Genomic DNA, 18,712 nt, shown 5'->3' with positions numbered 1-18,712 from the left:
ATATTACCGGTAATTTGCTTTGCTTAGAGCTCTTACCATTCTTTTTATGTGATCTGTCTATATCAGGTGCGGTAACCCCATTTAAATCTCCCAACAAGATTGTCTTCTCTGCCACGTATTCTATTAATTTTTTCTCCAATTTTTGATAAAATTTCTTTTGTCTCTTGTTTGGTGCGTATATTCCAATTATTACAATCTTTTCTCCTTGTGATGTGATTTCAATGATTACTATCCTCCCTTCCGAATCTTTAAATAACAGTTTGGGTTCCAAATGATTTTTGGCATAAATCACCACACACCCCTTTTTCTTAGTTTTGTGAGCAGAAATAAATTCCTGCCCTAATTTTTTGTTGGAGAGCACTCTTATATGTTTCTGCGTTACGTGGGTTTCCTGAAGACAGATCACATCAATTTTTTGCCTAATTAATTCATGTTCTACCTTGTTTCTTTTTGTCTTTTCATTCAGTCCATTCACATTCCAAGTCAAAAATTTAAGATTCATTCCCATTTTTCTTTTGTTTGTTTGTTTGTTTGCTTGTTTTTTAAAAAATATTATATTTCCCCCCTTTTTTCTGATTACTTTTATTCACTTTATTATGAAGAAAGATAATGGTTTAAAATAAAGAAAAACAATTCACCAAACTACAGATCAGAACCAAATGAAAATATACCAGTTTCAGCTCCTGGTTATAATGATTACAATAATAAAGACTTGAAACACAATAATCCACCTCTCTAGCTCTCTTCTGCTTCTACTGGATTATCTGAATCTGAATCCTCCCCTCCTCCACTTGCCCTTCTCACTTTTCCTAATTGTTTCGAATATTTTCTCCAATATTTCGCTGCGTCTTCTGGCACCATAAATTTTCGTCTTTTACCTTTAAAGAAAAACGAAAACCCCTCTGGATATTCCCATCGATGGGTTATCGTTTTCCCTCTCAGTGCTTCTACGTATGGCTTAAATTTTTCTCGTTTTTTCAAGAATCTGGAAGGTATGTATTTATGAATGATTACATCGCTCTCATCAATTTGTAATCTTTTTTTGTTACTCATTTGCAGGACTTTGTCTCTAATATCTAACGTTTTGAAGGTTACCAAACAATCCCCCGGCCAATTATTTTCCTTTGCAACCTTTGATCTTATTCTAAAAGTCCTGTCTATATGCTGTTCCATTTCCTGTTCGCTAATTTCTAGCCATTTGGCAAGCTCTGAAGTCACTTTCTTTCCAATTTGCTCATCCGGTTTCTCTGGTATTGCTCTTAATCTCAAGGTGTTCTCTCTTCTATGCATCTCAATCATAGAGACTGCGTCCATCACAGCCTCATGTGTTTGTTTCATTTCAGCCATCTCCTTCCTTACCCGTTCCCCCTCCCTCTTCAATTCCCTATTTTCATTCTGTAGTTTCCTCACTGACTCTTCTAAGCTTATAGTCTTGCCTTTTAGATCTTGCACTATTGTCGTAAGCTCTGCATTTTTTCCCCCAATTCATTCATCTTCTCACTTAATTCTGTTACAATCTTAGCATTCCCATCTATCTTTTCCCCAAAACTATCCAATTTTTCATTTACATCTTTTTTCATATCAACAATGTCCCTTTTTAAACTTAGGATTAATTCTTTCACGTCCAAATTTGCATCCATATCTGCTCCTGACCCTCTTCTAGCTTGGTTACCAACATTCCCTGTTAATGCAGAAGTTGCCAATTTTTTGTTGACCCCCTCTCTTTGGGATCCCATATCTCCCCAACAGTCCTTGTGTATATATATATAAACCGGCAACAAAAAAGAAAAAAGAGAAAGAGGAATGTGAAATCAAAAGCAGGGGGGGTGGGGTGTTCACAATGCAGTCTTTTTGGTTTGGCAATGCTTAAAACAAAGAGCTAACCAAAAAAATAATTAGTCACAATATATCCACTATTAACAGAAGTCTTTAACTTCCTTGACTGTTGGCTGCTCCTCTTGTCCTCTTGCTCACCCAGCAAACTGCTCCAAAAAAAGTTTTTGTTTATTCTCTGGGTGGTGGCTGTGGCTGTGAGTTATATGAATTTTAGGTTATTGGATGCCTTGTTACCACCTTCCTAGAGGTGGCGCTCTTTCTAAATAGCGTTGTCCTGAGCAAAGATTTTTTCCTGTTCCCGCTGTGACTCAGCAGTTCAGATGAAGTCACTTGCCAATGTGATATCCTATTTAGCCAATGGAAAGGAAAAGTTCATGAAAAAGAAAAGGTTCAAAAATCTTTTAAATCTTTTAAACTCTTCTTATAACTGTTCCTCCAAATTCCTTCTTAAGTGCCAGAAATTCCTCCCCAAAATTATTTTCGATACATTTCAATCTCATACATTTCAGTCATGGTAAGCTTTGGAGGGGAGTGATATTTTTTACATCAGTTCAGTCATTTTAAGTCCATCCCATCCGACAGAACTCCAGTGAAAAGAAGAGAAAATGATACCTTTCTCAGGAATTGCTGCTACAATATTGCTATCCCGCTTTGTTCTTACCCTCCGTTGACTGCTACAAATGTGTCTACCGTTCTTCAGGCAGCCCAAGGAACGAAAAGAGTAGCTGTTTCCTTGCAACCTTTGATGTTGTTGAGTTGGTTTTTTAAGCAAAGCGGAACGCTGCAGAGGTGACTTCCTGCACCGCCGTTAAATTAGCTTGCCGACCTTCTCTTTCTCCCTATAATTCATCGCTTCCCTCAGTCTTTCAAAAGACCTCCGGGCTTGGGAGAGCTGCGTATTACCTTAGGTCGGGTAATTCCCTTGGAGGTTTCACCGCTTGCTTGCTTCAGATTTTCCTGGCTTTCTCGGCTGGGGCGGGATCTTGAGGTAGGCGTCCCGGGGAGGTTCCTCTTCACCGCGCTTTTTCGCTTGGTGCCGGAGCTTCCCCGACGCTGCTGCCGATCAGTTAGGTCTGGAAACCCTCCACGACCTTTTTGGAGGGGGGCTTTGAAGCCCAATGCCCCCCCTATCCGCCCTTTTCGAGTGCGCTAGCGAAGAGCGACCCGCCGGTGCGTCCGAAGCTGATCCGCGGGAAACCGGAAGTCCACTCAGTTAGATCTATTAGAGTTGTCAGATGTCACAGGAAGGAAAGCAGAAAGGCCATGACTTATCTTTGAAGATACAGCAGTTCTTTCACCTCTGAAAGTAAGTTGGTGGAATGATGCAGCGGCTTGTATAACACTGATTTATTTATATTCCTCCCGTCTTTGAACGTGAGTCATCAGAAAGCACTTAATCACAAGCTAGGGGGTCTCATCTTATCTCCAAGAAAGTGGCATGGCATAGTTACTGCAGCACACAAAGCCACATAAACTTGCAAAAACATTCTGAGGTTGAAATCAGTTTAGTTTATTCTGTTTAATTAGTTTGACATCTCTGCTTCATATTTCCCCTTAAGCAAGAAATTATGACAACAGATTAAAGCCAAGGTCCCATTTTCAAACAGATCATAATTTGCATAATATATCATTTTTTACATTGAGAGAAGACTCTGGTGTAAAGAAGCAAACTAGAGAAAGTTGGTTAAATATGTATTTCATACAATTGTTTATGCTTAAACATGTAATATATATGAACACAAATTACAAGGTCTCGTGGTATTCTAGAATATATGGTTGTTGGTTTTGCCATTAAATTAATTTCCTGTTTTGCCATTAAACATGGAAATAAAATTTTATTTTGGCATACACATGATTCATGGTATTCCTCTGATTAAATTATTGGAAGAAACCAAGATGCTGATCAAAAGCACATGCTTACTAGATGACGCATATGACCAAATTAACCCTTTGCATTGTTGTAGCAATAATAAATCATTGTACAGTATTGTATTGTTTAAACCACCTTATCCACAGGAATAGGATTTACCTTAGCTCAAGTGGGAAATTTGCCAGTTCAGTGGTTCCTCTAAACAGCTGCCACTGGCAAGGTTTAAAATTTAGACATGACAAATGCTCTCCTCCGAGTGTGGCCCAGCTGCTGCTCAGAGGCACAGTCTGAGAATGCACCAGGTAGTCTTAGGATGATAGAATCAGAGCACTAGATTGAACCAGAAGGCCATTTAGTCTGATCCCCGCCACAAAGCATGTCCATCACCACCACTGCCCTCCACAGATCAGACAGATAACATTTCACAATCATTGTTCTCCTCACCTCCCTTCTAATAAGCAAAGTATGAACCTGTAGATCTTAATCATGTTGAGATCTATGAGCGTCTCTTGGATATTAAAGTAGAAGTGAGGAAGAAGCAAGATTGGCTGGCATTTCTTTGAGAAATCTAAACCAGCTCAAAATGTACCATATAACTATAGTACATAGGTGCTAAGCATGGGTGCTGAAAGGGTGAGCCACACTTTGGACATCAAAGTATTTACAACATACTGTATGCTAAAACATTTTTGTTTAGGCAAGCCTCTACAGACATGTAGAATGCTTACATGGATCTTTTTCTTTTTTAAAAAAGATTTTTATTGAAGTACGAGAATTTTTACATACATTATATTCTCTCCTTCCAATTTTTAATTTCCCGTTCCATTTTTCCTTTCCCTTCCCACCCCTCCCCCACCCATAATCCATTGGAAGGGTTCAAACAGTTGTCCTCAACCACGGGCACAATGTCTTTAATTTCCACTGAATGTCTTCTGGTCCAGTAGTTGTTATCCATTGAAGATAGGGGTTCCATCTGGTCCTTATCATAGTAGACTTGGCCTTCCATGTTATTTCCTGTGATGTTACTGCCACAGTACTGCTTACATGGATCTTAAGCGGGTTTTAATTTTTTTGAATATTTTAACTGTAGTTGTTTTCAACTTTTCTTTACTGATAATTTTATTTTTTATGTAAGTCACTTTGAAGTTTTATTACAACCAAGCAAGCTGCAATTTTGTGAAGTAAATAAATAAATAGATTGCAGTCATCTTAGTTGCCAGGAGATCGGCGCGTGTTGATATTCATGTGTCACCTACATGTAACATTCATGTGCACATCTATATCTGAAACGTGTACAAATAATTTTGTGAAAAAGAGATGCATTTGTACACTTTTCAGATATAGATGTGCACATGAATGTTACATGTAGGTGACACATGAATATCAACACGCGCCCATCTCCTGGCAACTAAGATGACTGCAATCTATTTATTTATTTACTTCACAAAATTGCAGCTCCTTGGTTGTAATAAAACTTCAAATTTGGGAGTGTTGGGACTCACATGCGAATGTCAACATTTTTCCAAATTTCGAATATCTGCAGCTGATATAGCATCACTCATTCTCATAGTGATCTTGGGTGGTGAGTGCCGGCAGAAATGGAATCCAGATGGATGCCGCTGATAAACATGGTTTGCAGAAATATATAAAAAAATAATGATGTGAGAATACATAATGCAGGGGAAACAAAAGCAGCCCCGTGAGGTTTGAGCGTGTTCAGGAGCCACAGAATGTTGAGTTTGGTTTGGTTTGAAAAAGGAGACAGAAAACAACGGGGGGGGGGATGATGGGATGCCCTGCTTGAGTTCCTTCCAGATTATAGCATCCTCTAAGAACGGTCTGGCAAGAACTCTTAAATAGGAGCATTACAGGTGGGAGGTGAGGGTACTTGGCAACATTTAGTTACTGGGCCCACTTCTCCCCTTAGATGAGAAACAAATATAAGCCACGTTGATTTAGTTTCCTTACCTCCCAGGTACCTTTTTCCTATTTCCTGTTAAGGGCGATAACAAATAATCACACACAATGCTAACAGTGGCTAGACACAGAGCACAGCCGAGCTGAGAATACTGCAGCCTAATGATGCAGAGAATAACCTATTATTTTCCGGCAGCAGGCTGCTACTAGCAGGTTTTCTGGCGCAAGGCCTGGGTGGAATTCACTTACCTTTCTAAAACCTCAAACCTACATTTCACATTGTGTAGCACAGAAGTTCTCCTTTCGTGGTAACTGGGGGTTATTTTTGAAACGAACCCAAGGTCTTCAAAACCACCCCAGTCTCAGTGTGTAATCTTTCACCTGGCACAGCATGTCACATCAGTTTGCATAACTATTTCCCTTCACCGCAGAACATACAAAGATATATCTCTTATATCTAGTATGTACGGCCACTGAGATTCTGTCATATGGTGTGCTTAGCATATTCTGTTAAGAAAAGCATTTCCTTTCATTTAGAGAAAATGCAAGGCATTCAAGTTTGATTTGTGAAGGTCACAATGTTAGCCTTTGTAAGGCATATCTGAGTGTGATGACCTTCTCAGAACAAAAGCGGTTATATTTGTTTTTATTTATTCCACTTCAGTTTGGCTGGCAATAGTTTGTGTTTTAATGGTATAACCACCAAACACTCTAGAATCAAGAAGCCCTGCAGAATGAAAATTCTGTAGAAGGATTTCTTTTAATAGCCTTACCAGAGCCCTCCATGCTTAAATTAGAAATGTTTTATTTTACGCCTCTGACATTGTGAATCGGCTTTTCTTTGCCTGTGAACCATTGTGCAAATTGCCAGAACTAGTGTCAAAATAAGTCAGAAAGAAAAATGCTGCTGATGTTTCTCCCTAGAGGAAACTATAGCTTGATCTTCCTTCTTTTTCTTACTTGTAGAGCAAGAGGGCTTGATTTCACACTGATGTAGATTTGTCAATGTGTAGCAATCTGGATGTTTTCTAACAGCTCTGTGGTTGAAAAGTCTGGATGAAACAAAGCGCTGAAGAAAGACTTATTTCCATAAACATAATTCCATAAACAATTGTTTAAAAGCCTTCTGTTAGCCGAGCTCTCACAATGACTAGTGGTCAACGCTGTGGATATGTGTTGGGAGAGATTTAAATGGTTGCGTCTTCTTCTTTTTTTAAAGAAACTTAATTTAACATTGTGTTAAAGAATCAAAATTACAAATCAACTCGCAAACCAGGTTGACTTAAAAATGGCCATAAAAGTACAGTAATTTAAATTTTGCTCAATTATTTGGATGGGGTTTCTGAACCCATTTCAATAGGTTTACTCTGAGTAAAACTTGGATGGATATCATCCAATGGGTCTACTCGAGTAAAACTCAGTTGAACACTGCCCATTAAGTCCCATGAATGATACAGGGCAAGAAATACAGTTAATTGTTGAGGGCGAGGGGATAATTGACCAAATAATTTTTTAAAACAAATATTAAAAACAAACTCAGGTGGTGTATGCAGCTACAAGAAAACAGATGTCAGTGGTCTGATCAGCAAGAAATAATGTGTAGCAGATCAATAAAGTATTAATATATATTATTACCCATTGCCCCCCTCCTCAACTTATGAACCTTGTTAAACAAATTTGATCCATCACTACAGATTTATGCATTTGTAAGAGGCAGGATAAGTAGTGGGTAAATAGTTAACTCAACCACAAGCTTAGTCAAACCACAAAAAAATAGTGTAAGTGTTGTGTATTAAAGTAATAGCACAGCCAAGTATATATTGTAATATAGAGTTTATTGTATTGTATTACAGAGTTTATTTGAATGTATAAGTTCCAGCGGGAATGTCTATCATTTGCTAGTTCAGAGTGCAGGATTTGGATCCGTTGCTGGATTGGTTTACGCTGGAGGGAAACCTTGCCATTGGTTCCCGCCAAAATGTATATTTTCCCTGCTAGTTCTCTGTTACTATATAAGCCCCAGTTTTCCCCATTCCTGGGTTCTGGCTCTTCCTTGTTCTTTGAAGTAAAGAGATGTTGTACCAGATCCTCGCCTCCTGTTTCTTATTTGCACTGAGCTGAAATCACTGAAGACCCACTACACAACAGTAAGCTTATTTAAACCCAATTTCAGAACATAACACAAACATGGTTTCTCTGAGAAGCACCTGTGGTTCAGCATCTGTTCAGTTATACCATATGATAACTATAAATAATTATCCTAGACTAGTTCCAACTGCAAGTACTGAACCAAACAGATGCAGAGGACTCAACAGAGTAGCATGCAAAGCTACCAGTCATAAGTGTTCAAAATAGTTGGCTAATGTATTAAGAGGTGACAGCCATTTAGCTTCAGGCATATTTGGATTAAGCTGGTTATCCAGACCTATTTCAATCTGGCTGCAGATGTGGTTTTGGTCACTTTGGTTGATTAGCTGTATTGGAAGGAGAACAAAGGGAGTGCGACCCTGCTAATTTTCCTTTACCAGCAGCTTTTTAATGCTTTCCTTCTGAACAGGCTCCATGGGCAGGAATTAGAGATGCTGTTACAGTTGCACTCCTGCGTACAGGACCAGTTTCAGAGAGCAGAAGTTTGAATTAGGAGTTTAAGGTTGGCTGTGATGTGACCTAGAGGAAAAATGAGCAGAAATAACAAAATAGTGTAACTTCACCACAAGGAGTTACAGGTAGGTAGCCGTGTTGGTCTGAGTCGAAGCAAAATAAAAAAATTCCTTCAGTAGCACCTTAAAGACCAACTAAGTTTATATTTTGGTATGAGCTTTCGTGTGCATGCACACTTCTTCAGATACTTCAGATTCACCACAAGGAGTTTTTGATAACAAAGCTGGGGGCTGGGGGGCTGGAAAGAATGAAGAAAAATCATTCAACAGTATAGAAAGTCTTTTGCTTCTGAAATTCCTCAGATGTTCTGTCTGTCTAAAGAAGAACCTCAAATATCACTTAAAGCAAATGTTGGTGGCAACTCTCAAACAAGGATCTAGTCGCATGCATCTGACTACCTCACTGCCCCTCAACAGCTATGGCTGGTTGCTCCCCCTCAACAAAGCTCAACAATTTACCTCTTTTTCTAGGGAAAAAAAGCCCTGGTCACATGTGTAGTAATTCAACTATTGCTGAAGCTATGTGAAGTACCGGCTACACAGAAGTTATTTTCAGTGGCAGCTATGTTACTGTGGTCTGAGTACAAGCTTTTGAGTTCCCATGTTCACCACTAGTTGTGTGCATGTGTATGTTTGTGAGTGATCTCTTCACCTTGGGTTTTTTTTTTGGTTTGTTTTTGCTTTGTTTGCCCATGATTAAGAGTTCTGAAGAACTCAAAAACTTGCAGTTTTTCACATCTTGGCTGACCAACTAAAGGTATTGTCCTAACGTTTTGTTTGCTTGCTTGCTGAATTTCTCTCATGGGCCAACACAGCTGCTTATCCTTTTTGTGTGATTTGGAAAGTGCTGATTTTAGTCATTCAGCTTCGGAATCCTGATCTGAAGGAAGACTATCTTGTATCGCCTGGAGACTTTATCCTCTAATGTAACATTCCATAAAACTGCTAAGTAAGCCTACCCAGTGTTGTTTATGTTGACATTTCTACCAAACACTCCACCTAAATTTAATCTCTGTGTTGCCACAAGGGCTACTTGGTTTCTCTGTTTTCATTTTGTCAATCTCCAAAGAAACCTGGGCGTTTCTCCTAAAGGTGGAGGACACTCCTGGGCAATGACCGGTTTCTATATTTGCATAGAAAGGACAACAGCCATTGTGTGTTTGTACATTTCAGCTTTCCAAGAGCTGATACGTAAATAGCACCCAATACAGCCTCATTTAAATGTCTGCTTCATCTCTCACTCTATCTTAAAACTGACGAGCGGCACACAGAGATGGCTTTACTACCTGCAATATGTATTTTATTTTCTACCTGCAATATTTTATTTTCTCCCCTGACGTAGGCACAGTATTGCTTTAATGCGGATTTTAAAATTTAACATAGGTCAAATATCTTTCTACAATTTATACTTTTTATTTCCTCCATTGGGGGGGGGGAGCTGCCCGCCCCCCTGCCTACGGTACATCCATGACAGGTGTTTATGGTCTCAAAAGTGGACAGGACCTGTGCTTAGTTGGTAGAGCACGTGACGCTTAAATCTCAGGGTCGTGGGTTCGAGTCGCACGTTGGACAGAAGCTTCCTGCACTGAAATCCACAACCACCCCCTTTCCTCTCCTCCTCCTATTGTCAAGCGGAGGGGTCCGCCCCAAGACGCGGCTCGTTCCATTCTTACCCAGTTGGGGGGGGGCGATCAGAGAGAGGCTGGCACAAAGGCGCGAACGAGGCCCGCTCCCGGCCCGTTTCGATCTGCCGGGAATGGAAGAAAGGTCTTCATCCGTGGATGAAGCGGCGCCTGACGCGGGCCTGGTGTTGTCAGAAGAGGGGGGGGGTGAACAAGCGACCCCCCCCGCGGAAAGCCAGTTGGTACGTTCCAGGGCGGCTGAGCGGGAGGGGGAAGCGGGGGTGGAGCAGCAGCAGCAGAGAAAGAGAGAGAGAGAGAGAGAGAGAGAGAGAGAGAGAGAGAGAGAGAGAGAGAGAGAGAGAGAGAGAGAGAGAGCGCGTCGCGCGCCGGCTGTCAGTTGGCTCGAGCGGCGGGCGCGAGAGGATTGCCGTCGCTGGATGCTCGGGCTCGCGCATGTCCGCGGAGCTCTCGCGACTGCAGGCGTCGCTCTGGTGCCACAAGAGATCTCCTCCCCCCCCTACCCCCAATATCTCCCGTTTTTAATTCCCCTTCCCCGTAAGGTGGTGTTTTGTTTTGTTTTTTCCCCCTTCCCCTCTCGCTTCTTTTTTTGCGCAAGGCGAAAGGAGGGAACCGTGAGGGAGCTTTTGTGAGGGGCGGCTGCGGCCGGGAGAAGAAGGAAGACCCGAGTCCGAGGCAGGCGGGCAGGGTTGTTGGCTCGCCCTGAGAGGACGGCTGAGGCGCGATGCCCGTCGTGCATAAAACCGTGTCCGAGCTGCGGTTCAGGGCGGAGGGTGAGTGGGGCTGCTCCGGCGGCGGAGGGAAGGGGGCTTTTTCTGCGTGTAAGGAGGGAAGGGAAGCGGGAGGGAGTCCTCGTTGCCCCGATCTTGTCATTTTACAGACCCAAACATCCCGAGTACTATAAACTATAAGAGACAAGGGGGCATCTCGTGCTAATCGGGGAAGGGATTTCTAGGCAGCCCTTCGTCCCACGCCCCCCTTTTTGCTGCTTTTTCCTTCCGTTTTCGGAGGAAGGCGCTCTCTGTCTTTCCCCGCCTTCCCTAGAAGCGCCCCTTACGGTGGAGCCTTGGCGAGCAAGCAGGTAGCAAAAGACATTACCCCCCCCCCCCCCGCTCCTCACCTGCGCCCTTCTGGTTTCACCCACATACATTTTACCCCATTCCTGTCAGTAGAAGGAATGCATGGGGGGGGTATTATAGAAAGAGAGCAAGGGTGCCAACTTGAATAAAATATAGGGGGTGGGGGCAAATGTAAGCTCCGCCCCACATAATCAATCACATACACACAGCATTTGAATGACAGTGCCCAGCAACTTTGGGGGGACCCAACCCCCTCAAATGTTTTATTGGGGGAAGGGCTGAAGGGACCCCGGCCCCTAGGAGATGGCTCCTATGAAAGGGAAAGGGAAGAGCCTTTCTATCTAGCAACCCACACAACCCAGTTTAATTCTAGAACTACGGCCACTCCGCATAGAATCATAGCATCACAGAATTGTAGAGTTGGAAGGGAGCCCTGAGGGTCATCTAGTCCAACCTCCTGCAATGGGGAGGGGGTTGAACCCACAACCCTGAGATTTTGTGCTCTACCAGCTGAGATGCTGCCCCGTTTCCAACTGTGCTAGCAGCATCCACGCTCCTTTGTTCCAGGTATACAGCCTGGACCATCTTCTCCATCTCTGAGTCTGTTCCTCTGCATTTTGCTTGCGTTCGTCTGACTGTTGTCTGACTGTCCTCCCCTCAAACACCCCCCCCCCCGGAAAAAATCCAGAAAATGGTCAGCATACCTGACACAATGGAAGCATAGACAGTGGATATTCCACAGCTTTTGTTGTTTGCTGTATGTTTTGTGATCATCAGGCTGAGGGAGGAGAGAGTTGCTATTTCATGTTCCTACTGTGGCAGGGATAGAAATAATAAAATCATTCTCATCAATACGCTTAGGAGCCAACTATGGGGCCAGCCCACTCACCCCCAAATTAATGGGCATTGCAATTCAAATGATGTGTGTGTGTGCGCTGTGTCATGTGATTGATTATGTGAGGTGGGACTTACCTGCCCCCCCCCCATATTTTATTCAAGTTGGCACCCCTGTCATTACGCAACCTTACAGTCAACTGTTGATGGTCTTATACATGGTCCATGAAATCCACAGACAAAGATGACATTTCTACATATTCCGGGACTTCCGAGCAATGCAGGGGAAAACGCATTTGTGTTTGTTTGTTTTTAAAAAGATAGAAATCCAAAGAGAACTGAGTGTGCTCATTGTCCTTCAGGAGCCATAAAATGTTGGTGGCAGTTGAGCAATGGGATGGGGGAGGGGGGGAATTGGCCTGCTCAAACTCTTAATAATTTGTAGTATCCTGTAGTATCCTGAAGCAGGGTGAGTTTTGGAATGTATATTTCACAAATGTATATTTCAGCCATGATTCCCTCTCCTGACCAGGGTGCTATTAGTTTTTAAAGACACTGATCCTTTTGAAGTTAATAGAGTACAAGGGGGCCGATTTTATAGACTTGGAGGCAGAACCCCTGACAGTTTAAAGCAGGCATGTCAAACCTGCGGCCCTCCAGATGTTTTGGCCTACAACTCCCATGATCCCTAGCTAGCAGGACCAGTGGTTGGGGAAGATGGGAATTGTAGTCCAAAACATCTGGAGGGCCGCAGGTTTGACATGCCTGGTTTAAAGTGTCTTGTAAAATAGGGATGTGTGCACTGAGGCTACACCTCTCAACCCCAACTCTCCTTCACCAGCTCTAGTACAGCAGAGGAAGGGGGAAGGAAAAACACCTGCTTCCGTTCAGTTAGCTTTGGGGTAGATGTGGAGCTTTCTGCTCATCTAGTCCTAAACCTCAGTCAGTGCTATAGGGCAATTGCATTATACAGCACCAAACTGCTGAAGCGCAGGGCTAGATGCAAAGGAAGCTACTGTACTTATCTTGCCCTGAAGCTCAGAAGTCTCATACCATTGCACTATAGGGATGATTTCTCAATAATTTATCCTAACCCATAGTTCCTCATTGGTCCATAAATTGGACATGCTACTTTATAGGATTTAGATCAGGCATCCCCAAATTGCAGCCCTCCAGATGTTTTGGCCTACAACTCCCATGATCCCTAGCTAACAGGACCAATGGTCGGGGAAGATGGGAATTGTAGTCCAAAACATCTGGAGGGCCGAAGTTTGGGGATGCCTGATTTAGACTCTCATTTTACCCATAAGTTCCATAATAGTAGCAACTAGAGTTATTTCAAAATGTTCAGATCATGTCTCCTCTCTAATTCAGCAGGAAATCTAGTCTACTTTTTGTAATTTTTGAAGCTGATTTTAAGTTTTCATTTATTTGCTTATTTATTTTTATTTATCTAATATGTAGCAAGAGAGACAAAACTTCACACATTAAGTGTCAGTGTTTGGTAATAAAAATAATAAACTGATACCTGTAAATGAAAGTAATTTTTTTGTTTGATTGGATTTTTGCTTTTTTGTACTCTTGCGTGCAGTTACAGACCCAAAAATAAAAGGGAGCCCTGGCAGTCAGTCATTCAGTAATGTGTTTACATCTTTAGTATAGCATTACTAATAGCTTCACAACTTTTGTATCGTATTTCCATATCTTGAATGCTTACACAATATTGGCACAAGGGCTTGTGTCATGCTCTGTTTCAGTACAAGTATGTTTCTGTTGTCTCACATTTTTGCATAGAAGAATTGTATACTTGTTAGCACTAAGCAGATAAAAGCAGGCACAAACAGTATCTCTTAACTTTTCATATTGGAACTATGTAAATCAGTTTATAAAAGGATGGGGAAATATGAAGTAAAAAACTTGGCTGAAAATTTTGGACATAAATATTTGAAGATCTGTTGGGATTCATGAGCCACTTGGTAAGATAAATATATAATGAACCAGTGTATTGGAGTAATAGTACAATAGAGGAGCATTGGTTTACTGGACTTGGTGTAAAAGCTAACACATTATTTGGCAGTTTATATGAATATCAAAACAATTTTTGCAGTAGCTATAATAACTGCTTTATATTACTAAATGTAGTTAGTATCCCCATGTTAGTTTATATGGACTCTTATCAGATAAAGGGTAAAATAAAGAAGTAATAATAATAATGCCAGTGGGAGCTATTTTAGAAAAGATGATGTAAATTTTAATATGCATGTTTTAATGCATTGTAAAAATTTCCTGATGTTATGGTTTTATCTTTTTGTTAACTCCTTTGATTTGTTTTTACAACCAAACAGTGTATAAATATTTTGAAATAATATTAACACTGGGAGGTATAAATTTGAATGAATGACTGACTGCTTTCCCTTTCATTTTTGCAAGCATGACTGGATGACATATTTACGGTAGAAACAGTATTCACAAATAATATATTGCCTTGACTTGGCCATTCAGCAGTAAAAGAAAGCTTGAGGTCCCAATAAAACAACAACACACAGATTATTTTAATTTATCGGTTTTAAGAATTCTATTTTGGAAGCAAAAATTAAAATTAGGTATTTATTATTATATTTACGTCCCATCCTTTCTCCCCAAGGAGCCTATTACTTTCCTAGTAATTATTTCCCTCTCCAGCAATGAGGCCCACAAAGTCTGTTTTCTCCTGAACTTATCAATCACTTGAAGTAGTCAGGCTCATTGGAAGGAATGGGAAATAAAAGTGTGCTCTCAAGTGGAATAGAATTATTTTCTGCCATCCACATCAAAGGAGGAGCACAGAAGTCACTCAGGCAGATTTTTTCTGCCAAGAGAGTATGACTGAGCATAATTCCTATTGTAAAAGCTTAGGGTGGGACAAGAAATAATCTGAAAGTGTTTCTTTCCATAAATCGTATATCTTGTTCCTAGTCTTTGAATTTTCACAGATATCAATTATGCAGTTAAACTCCTGGTAAAAACAAGGTGCTATGTGAGTGAGCTATGAGATGCTAGAACTTTCTGCGGTTGTTCTGAAAGCTAACTTCTTGTTTGTACAGTAACAGTAAAACTGTTTCTAAAAGAAAATTCAAGCCAGTAAGGTTTGTGGTGTGTGTGTGGCTTTAGGAGTCATCAGAGACAAGGCTACTAAGGCTACCAGGAAATGATTTTGTAACTTCTCTGAATTTTTATTGCCTTCCAAGCCACAAATATAGCCAGAAGTGTTCTTCCAAAAATCTTCACAGCATCCAGACTCTGCTGTCTTTATAATATGGCCTAAGAACACTGCATCTAACAGTTTTGAGGAAACATAATCTATTTTCAGTAAGATGGATCAGCTAAAACAAATACCAGTATATTAACAGTAAAAGGTGGGTTATTTTGGAGGGGGAGTTAAATTTCCTTTTTTCAAATGTTGTTTTTGAGTGCCTGCCAAAACACAGAACTTTAGTTTTGCAATAATTGATAATTTGGGAGTTGTGAACAGTATTCCTAAAACCTTTTCAATCTTCTTTTTTCTAACTAAAGTAGTGTAACAGAATAATACCATATTATTAACATATAGAACAATCAGTACTTTATAAACCTGAATTGGGGAGTGTATGTGTGAAATCAGGATTGCAGAATTATTTGACTACATTATTAATGTAAATGTTGAAAAGAAAGGGTGGGCAGACAACCTTATATAACATCTCTAGTGGTTTTTATGTTCCTTATGCTCAGATATATTAAAAACCCACTTTAAAAAACAAAAGAGTTTTATTCTTATGACTATGAAAATAAACTTTGACTTAAAACCTACAAAGTATGTCTGATAAAATATCAGAATCCATTGGAAGAGTAAAAAGGAGTCTAATATTCAGGTGGTTCACTTTCAGTATTTTGCACAGCTTTGTGTTCCCTGAGGGGCTAATGATTGGCCTTGGAATTCCTAATCCTGTAACAGTGTTGAAACTAAGAAAGATCGGACCTTGTCAGTGCATGAATGACAAAACTATGAAACCACCTTATACATTCTTTTGAGTTTTTCAAACAAAGCAGTGAAGCAAATAGCATAGCTACCTGATACAGCCTCATATCCTTTTCCATTCAGTAAATGGTGGAAACAAAAAGCTTTTCACCAACCCATACACTGAACAAATATATATTTGGGGCAGAAACTGAACTGTTTCCTAAAACTTAACTGTTTCCCTAACAGTAGAGCTGTGAACGCTCTCACTACTTCCTCATGTTAATATGTAATAATACTAGTAAGCAGGAAATGTTCAGTGTAGCGTAGTTTCCTGCAAGCTCACATATGTAATTTTAATTTGTAACTTGAAAGCTGACGTGTGTGATTTTGTCATTTCATATATATGTCTGTAAAAAATGGCTGATCTTTATTTTTCTATTCAGCTCCCTGAATAAAGTTGGCCAGTCTTTATTTTAACACATAGTCTCTGTCTTTATGCCTGTTTGCATGTAAACACTTGCCAAAGGAAGTCCTGGGATGTGAGTTGGACAGTCTGAGGATCCCTGGGTCATAAGAGATCATATTCCTATACTCCTTTTCCAACAAAACCAACTCTATGTTGAGTTGTGGTTTTCATTTGTTAGGGAGAATAGTATTTAAAGGATGAAATAATAGAACATTTTTATCTCTTATAATCAGGTATATTCAGACTTTTGTATACCCTGTAATGTTCACTCCTGTATTAAGGTCACCACAAACCTGCCATTGTGAAGATGTAAGTTAAATATACTAGGATGTGTTTCTTGTTCTTCATAATTTTTTCTTCACCCAAGACCCAAACATTAAAGAAACACAATATTTTTTCACAACAATGGCTTTTGCAAGACCAGATGGAATAATATATCCTCAACTAAAATAATATTTGATTGTTACAAATAAACTATGTGTGTTTTACAGACTCAAACATGCTGTAACTCTCTTAGCAAGTAAGACCAGAAACATCTGGCTTTGAATGAGTCTTGAGACAGTCAGGTCTGGAGACTACACATGGTTAATATTAAGTATTTCATTTGTTTACACATGAAGGTGTATTCAATATAGCTAGCCAGCACGGACGGGATGCAAATCCATACTCCAACAATTTATATTGAACCTCATTGGTTGCAGTTAACTTTAGTGCACCTAATACTAGCTGCATTGAGATGTTATTCCAAACCACTATTTGGTGTTATATGAATGAGCAATGACTAGTCTTTCACCCCTTCCTCTTTTCCTCCTATGGTGTGATTTTCTGAAGAACTTAACATTTCTCAGGAAACCATCAGTTTGCTCTTGCATGGAAAGATAGCAAACCATGGTTTGCTTATAAAATAGGGTTTGATCTTGTTTTGCCGGCAAATTATGGTGTGAGCAGATCATTATTTGCTACATGTGCATGTATGCTTTGGCATTATGCCTGAATGCAGCTATTGTGTTAGATTGTTACTTAAAACATTAGGGAAACAAAGACTGTATATGATAAATTATTTATTGACAACGTCTTGTGAAGTTATATAAATAAAGGTTTAAAAAGTTTTAATGGTGACTAAGGCAAACAATGTTAACAAGAATATTTTTGCATAGAGAATTTACCTACTTTTGAATTGAATCCCCAGAAGTTAAGTGTTCAATATTGGGAAAGCTTTTATTATTATTTCTAGCTGTACCAATGCCAACACAGGACTTGTACCACCTTAAAGACCAACATTATTAATGTGTTTTAAACGGCTGGAACCTATTTCATCAGATACACGAAGTGATTGTGAATTAGCAGAACGGTAGTAACAACTAAAACAGGGAACAAAGTACCGTAATTTCCAAGATACAGGTAAATATGGAGGCAAATAAAATAGCAATGATAAATAAATAAATAAATAAAATAAATAAATAAATAAATAAATAAATAAAACAGCAATGATGGCAACTGCTAACGTGAGTGTCAGTGAGATCCAGGAATATAAAATAGACTTTATTTTTTATTCCTATATAGTTTCACAGATTAGGGGAAATATTCCAGCATGGCTACATAGCAGAATTGAGGTGTAACAAAGTTTCCAAATAAAAAGGGAACAAAATCCAGAAAAACTAGTGTAAATTGACAATAAGGAAATGAGCAAATTTCTGAAGATATAAAAGTTACTAAACATTTAAATACTTAAAAACAAAAATCCAGGAGGCTTACTGAATGGTGCAGATGAAAGGGGGTGCTGAAGGAAAATAGGAGTGAAACTAAATGATTTCCCTAAAAATATGCCAAATTCTAAAAAATATTTTTTTCAGAGAGTGCTGCTGAAGGATTACACCAAAGAGAAGTGACAAATGGTGAAATTTTAGAACCAATTGACAATTTTAAAAACTAACAAGTCAAGTCACCAGGGCACATTTGGATTCACGAAGAATGTAAAATTGCTTATCTGTCGACTGGAATGTGAAATATTGCTGACATTACCCTTCCTGTTGGGTCTGTCAGCTGCTTTTATCCATAACAGCTAACCTGAGCCTCCTAGCAGATGCTGGAAATGAACAGTAGACCATGACTACTACCATTTTCATTTCCTGCTTGTTACCTTTTTTTGGGTACTTGGCTGAGTTGGAAACAGAATGATGGACCTTGAATTATGTTCTTATGTGCATTTTCATATCTAGAGTACTAGTGAATCATGAGACTATTTATGCTGTTTAATAGCTAATGGGTAGGTGTGTCATAAGAACGTAAGAGCAACCCTGTTGTATCAGACCATAGGCCCATCTAATTTACTGTTCTGTTTCCAGGAAGCCCACAAGCAGAACATAAGCACAATGACACTCTCCTGCTTGTACTTCTTCAGTTCCGTTCTTCCTGAAAATTTCCATTCCTCCAT

At 39.9% G+C, this 18,712-nt stretch overlaps 1 protein-coding gene across 3 annotated transcripts in view; it reads left to right on the top strand.

Moving 5' to 3' along the window:
* Positions 1-10,282: 10,282 nt before the first annotated feature.
* The window catches only part of ATP8A1 (ATPase phospholipid transporting 8A1), a 115,858-nt gene continuing 107,428 nt past the window's right edge, over positions 10,283-18,712 (top strand). For all 3 annotated transcript variants that reach the window (XM_060278864.1, XM_060278866.1, XM_060278865.1), the window contains exon 1: positions 10,283-10,696. In XM_060278864.1, coding sequence (XP_060134847.1) covers positions 10,648-10,696 — 49 coding nt within the window. In that variant the 5' untranslated portion in view covers positions 10,283-10,647. The remainder of the gene's footprint in view (positions 10,697-18,712) is intronic.

This window comes from Zootoca vivipara, chromosome 9, assembly GCF_963506605.1.
Source record: "Zootoca vivipara chromosome 9, rZooViv1.1, whole genome shotgun sequence".
Classification (NCBI taxonomy): Eukaryota; Metazoa; Chordata; class Lepidosauria; order Squamata; family Lacertidae; genus Zootoca; species Zootoca vivipara.
This window is presented reverse-complemented; position numbering and strand designations above follow the sequence as displayed.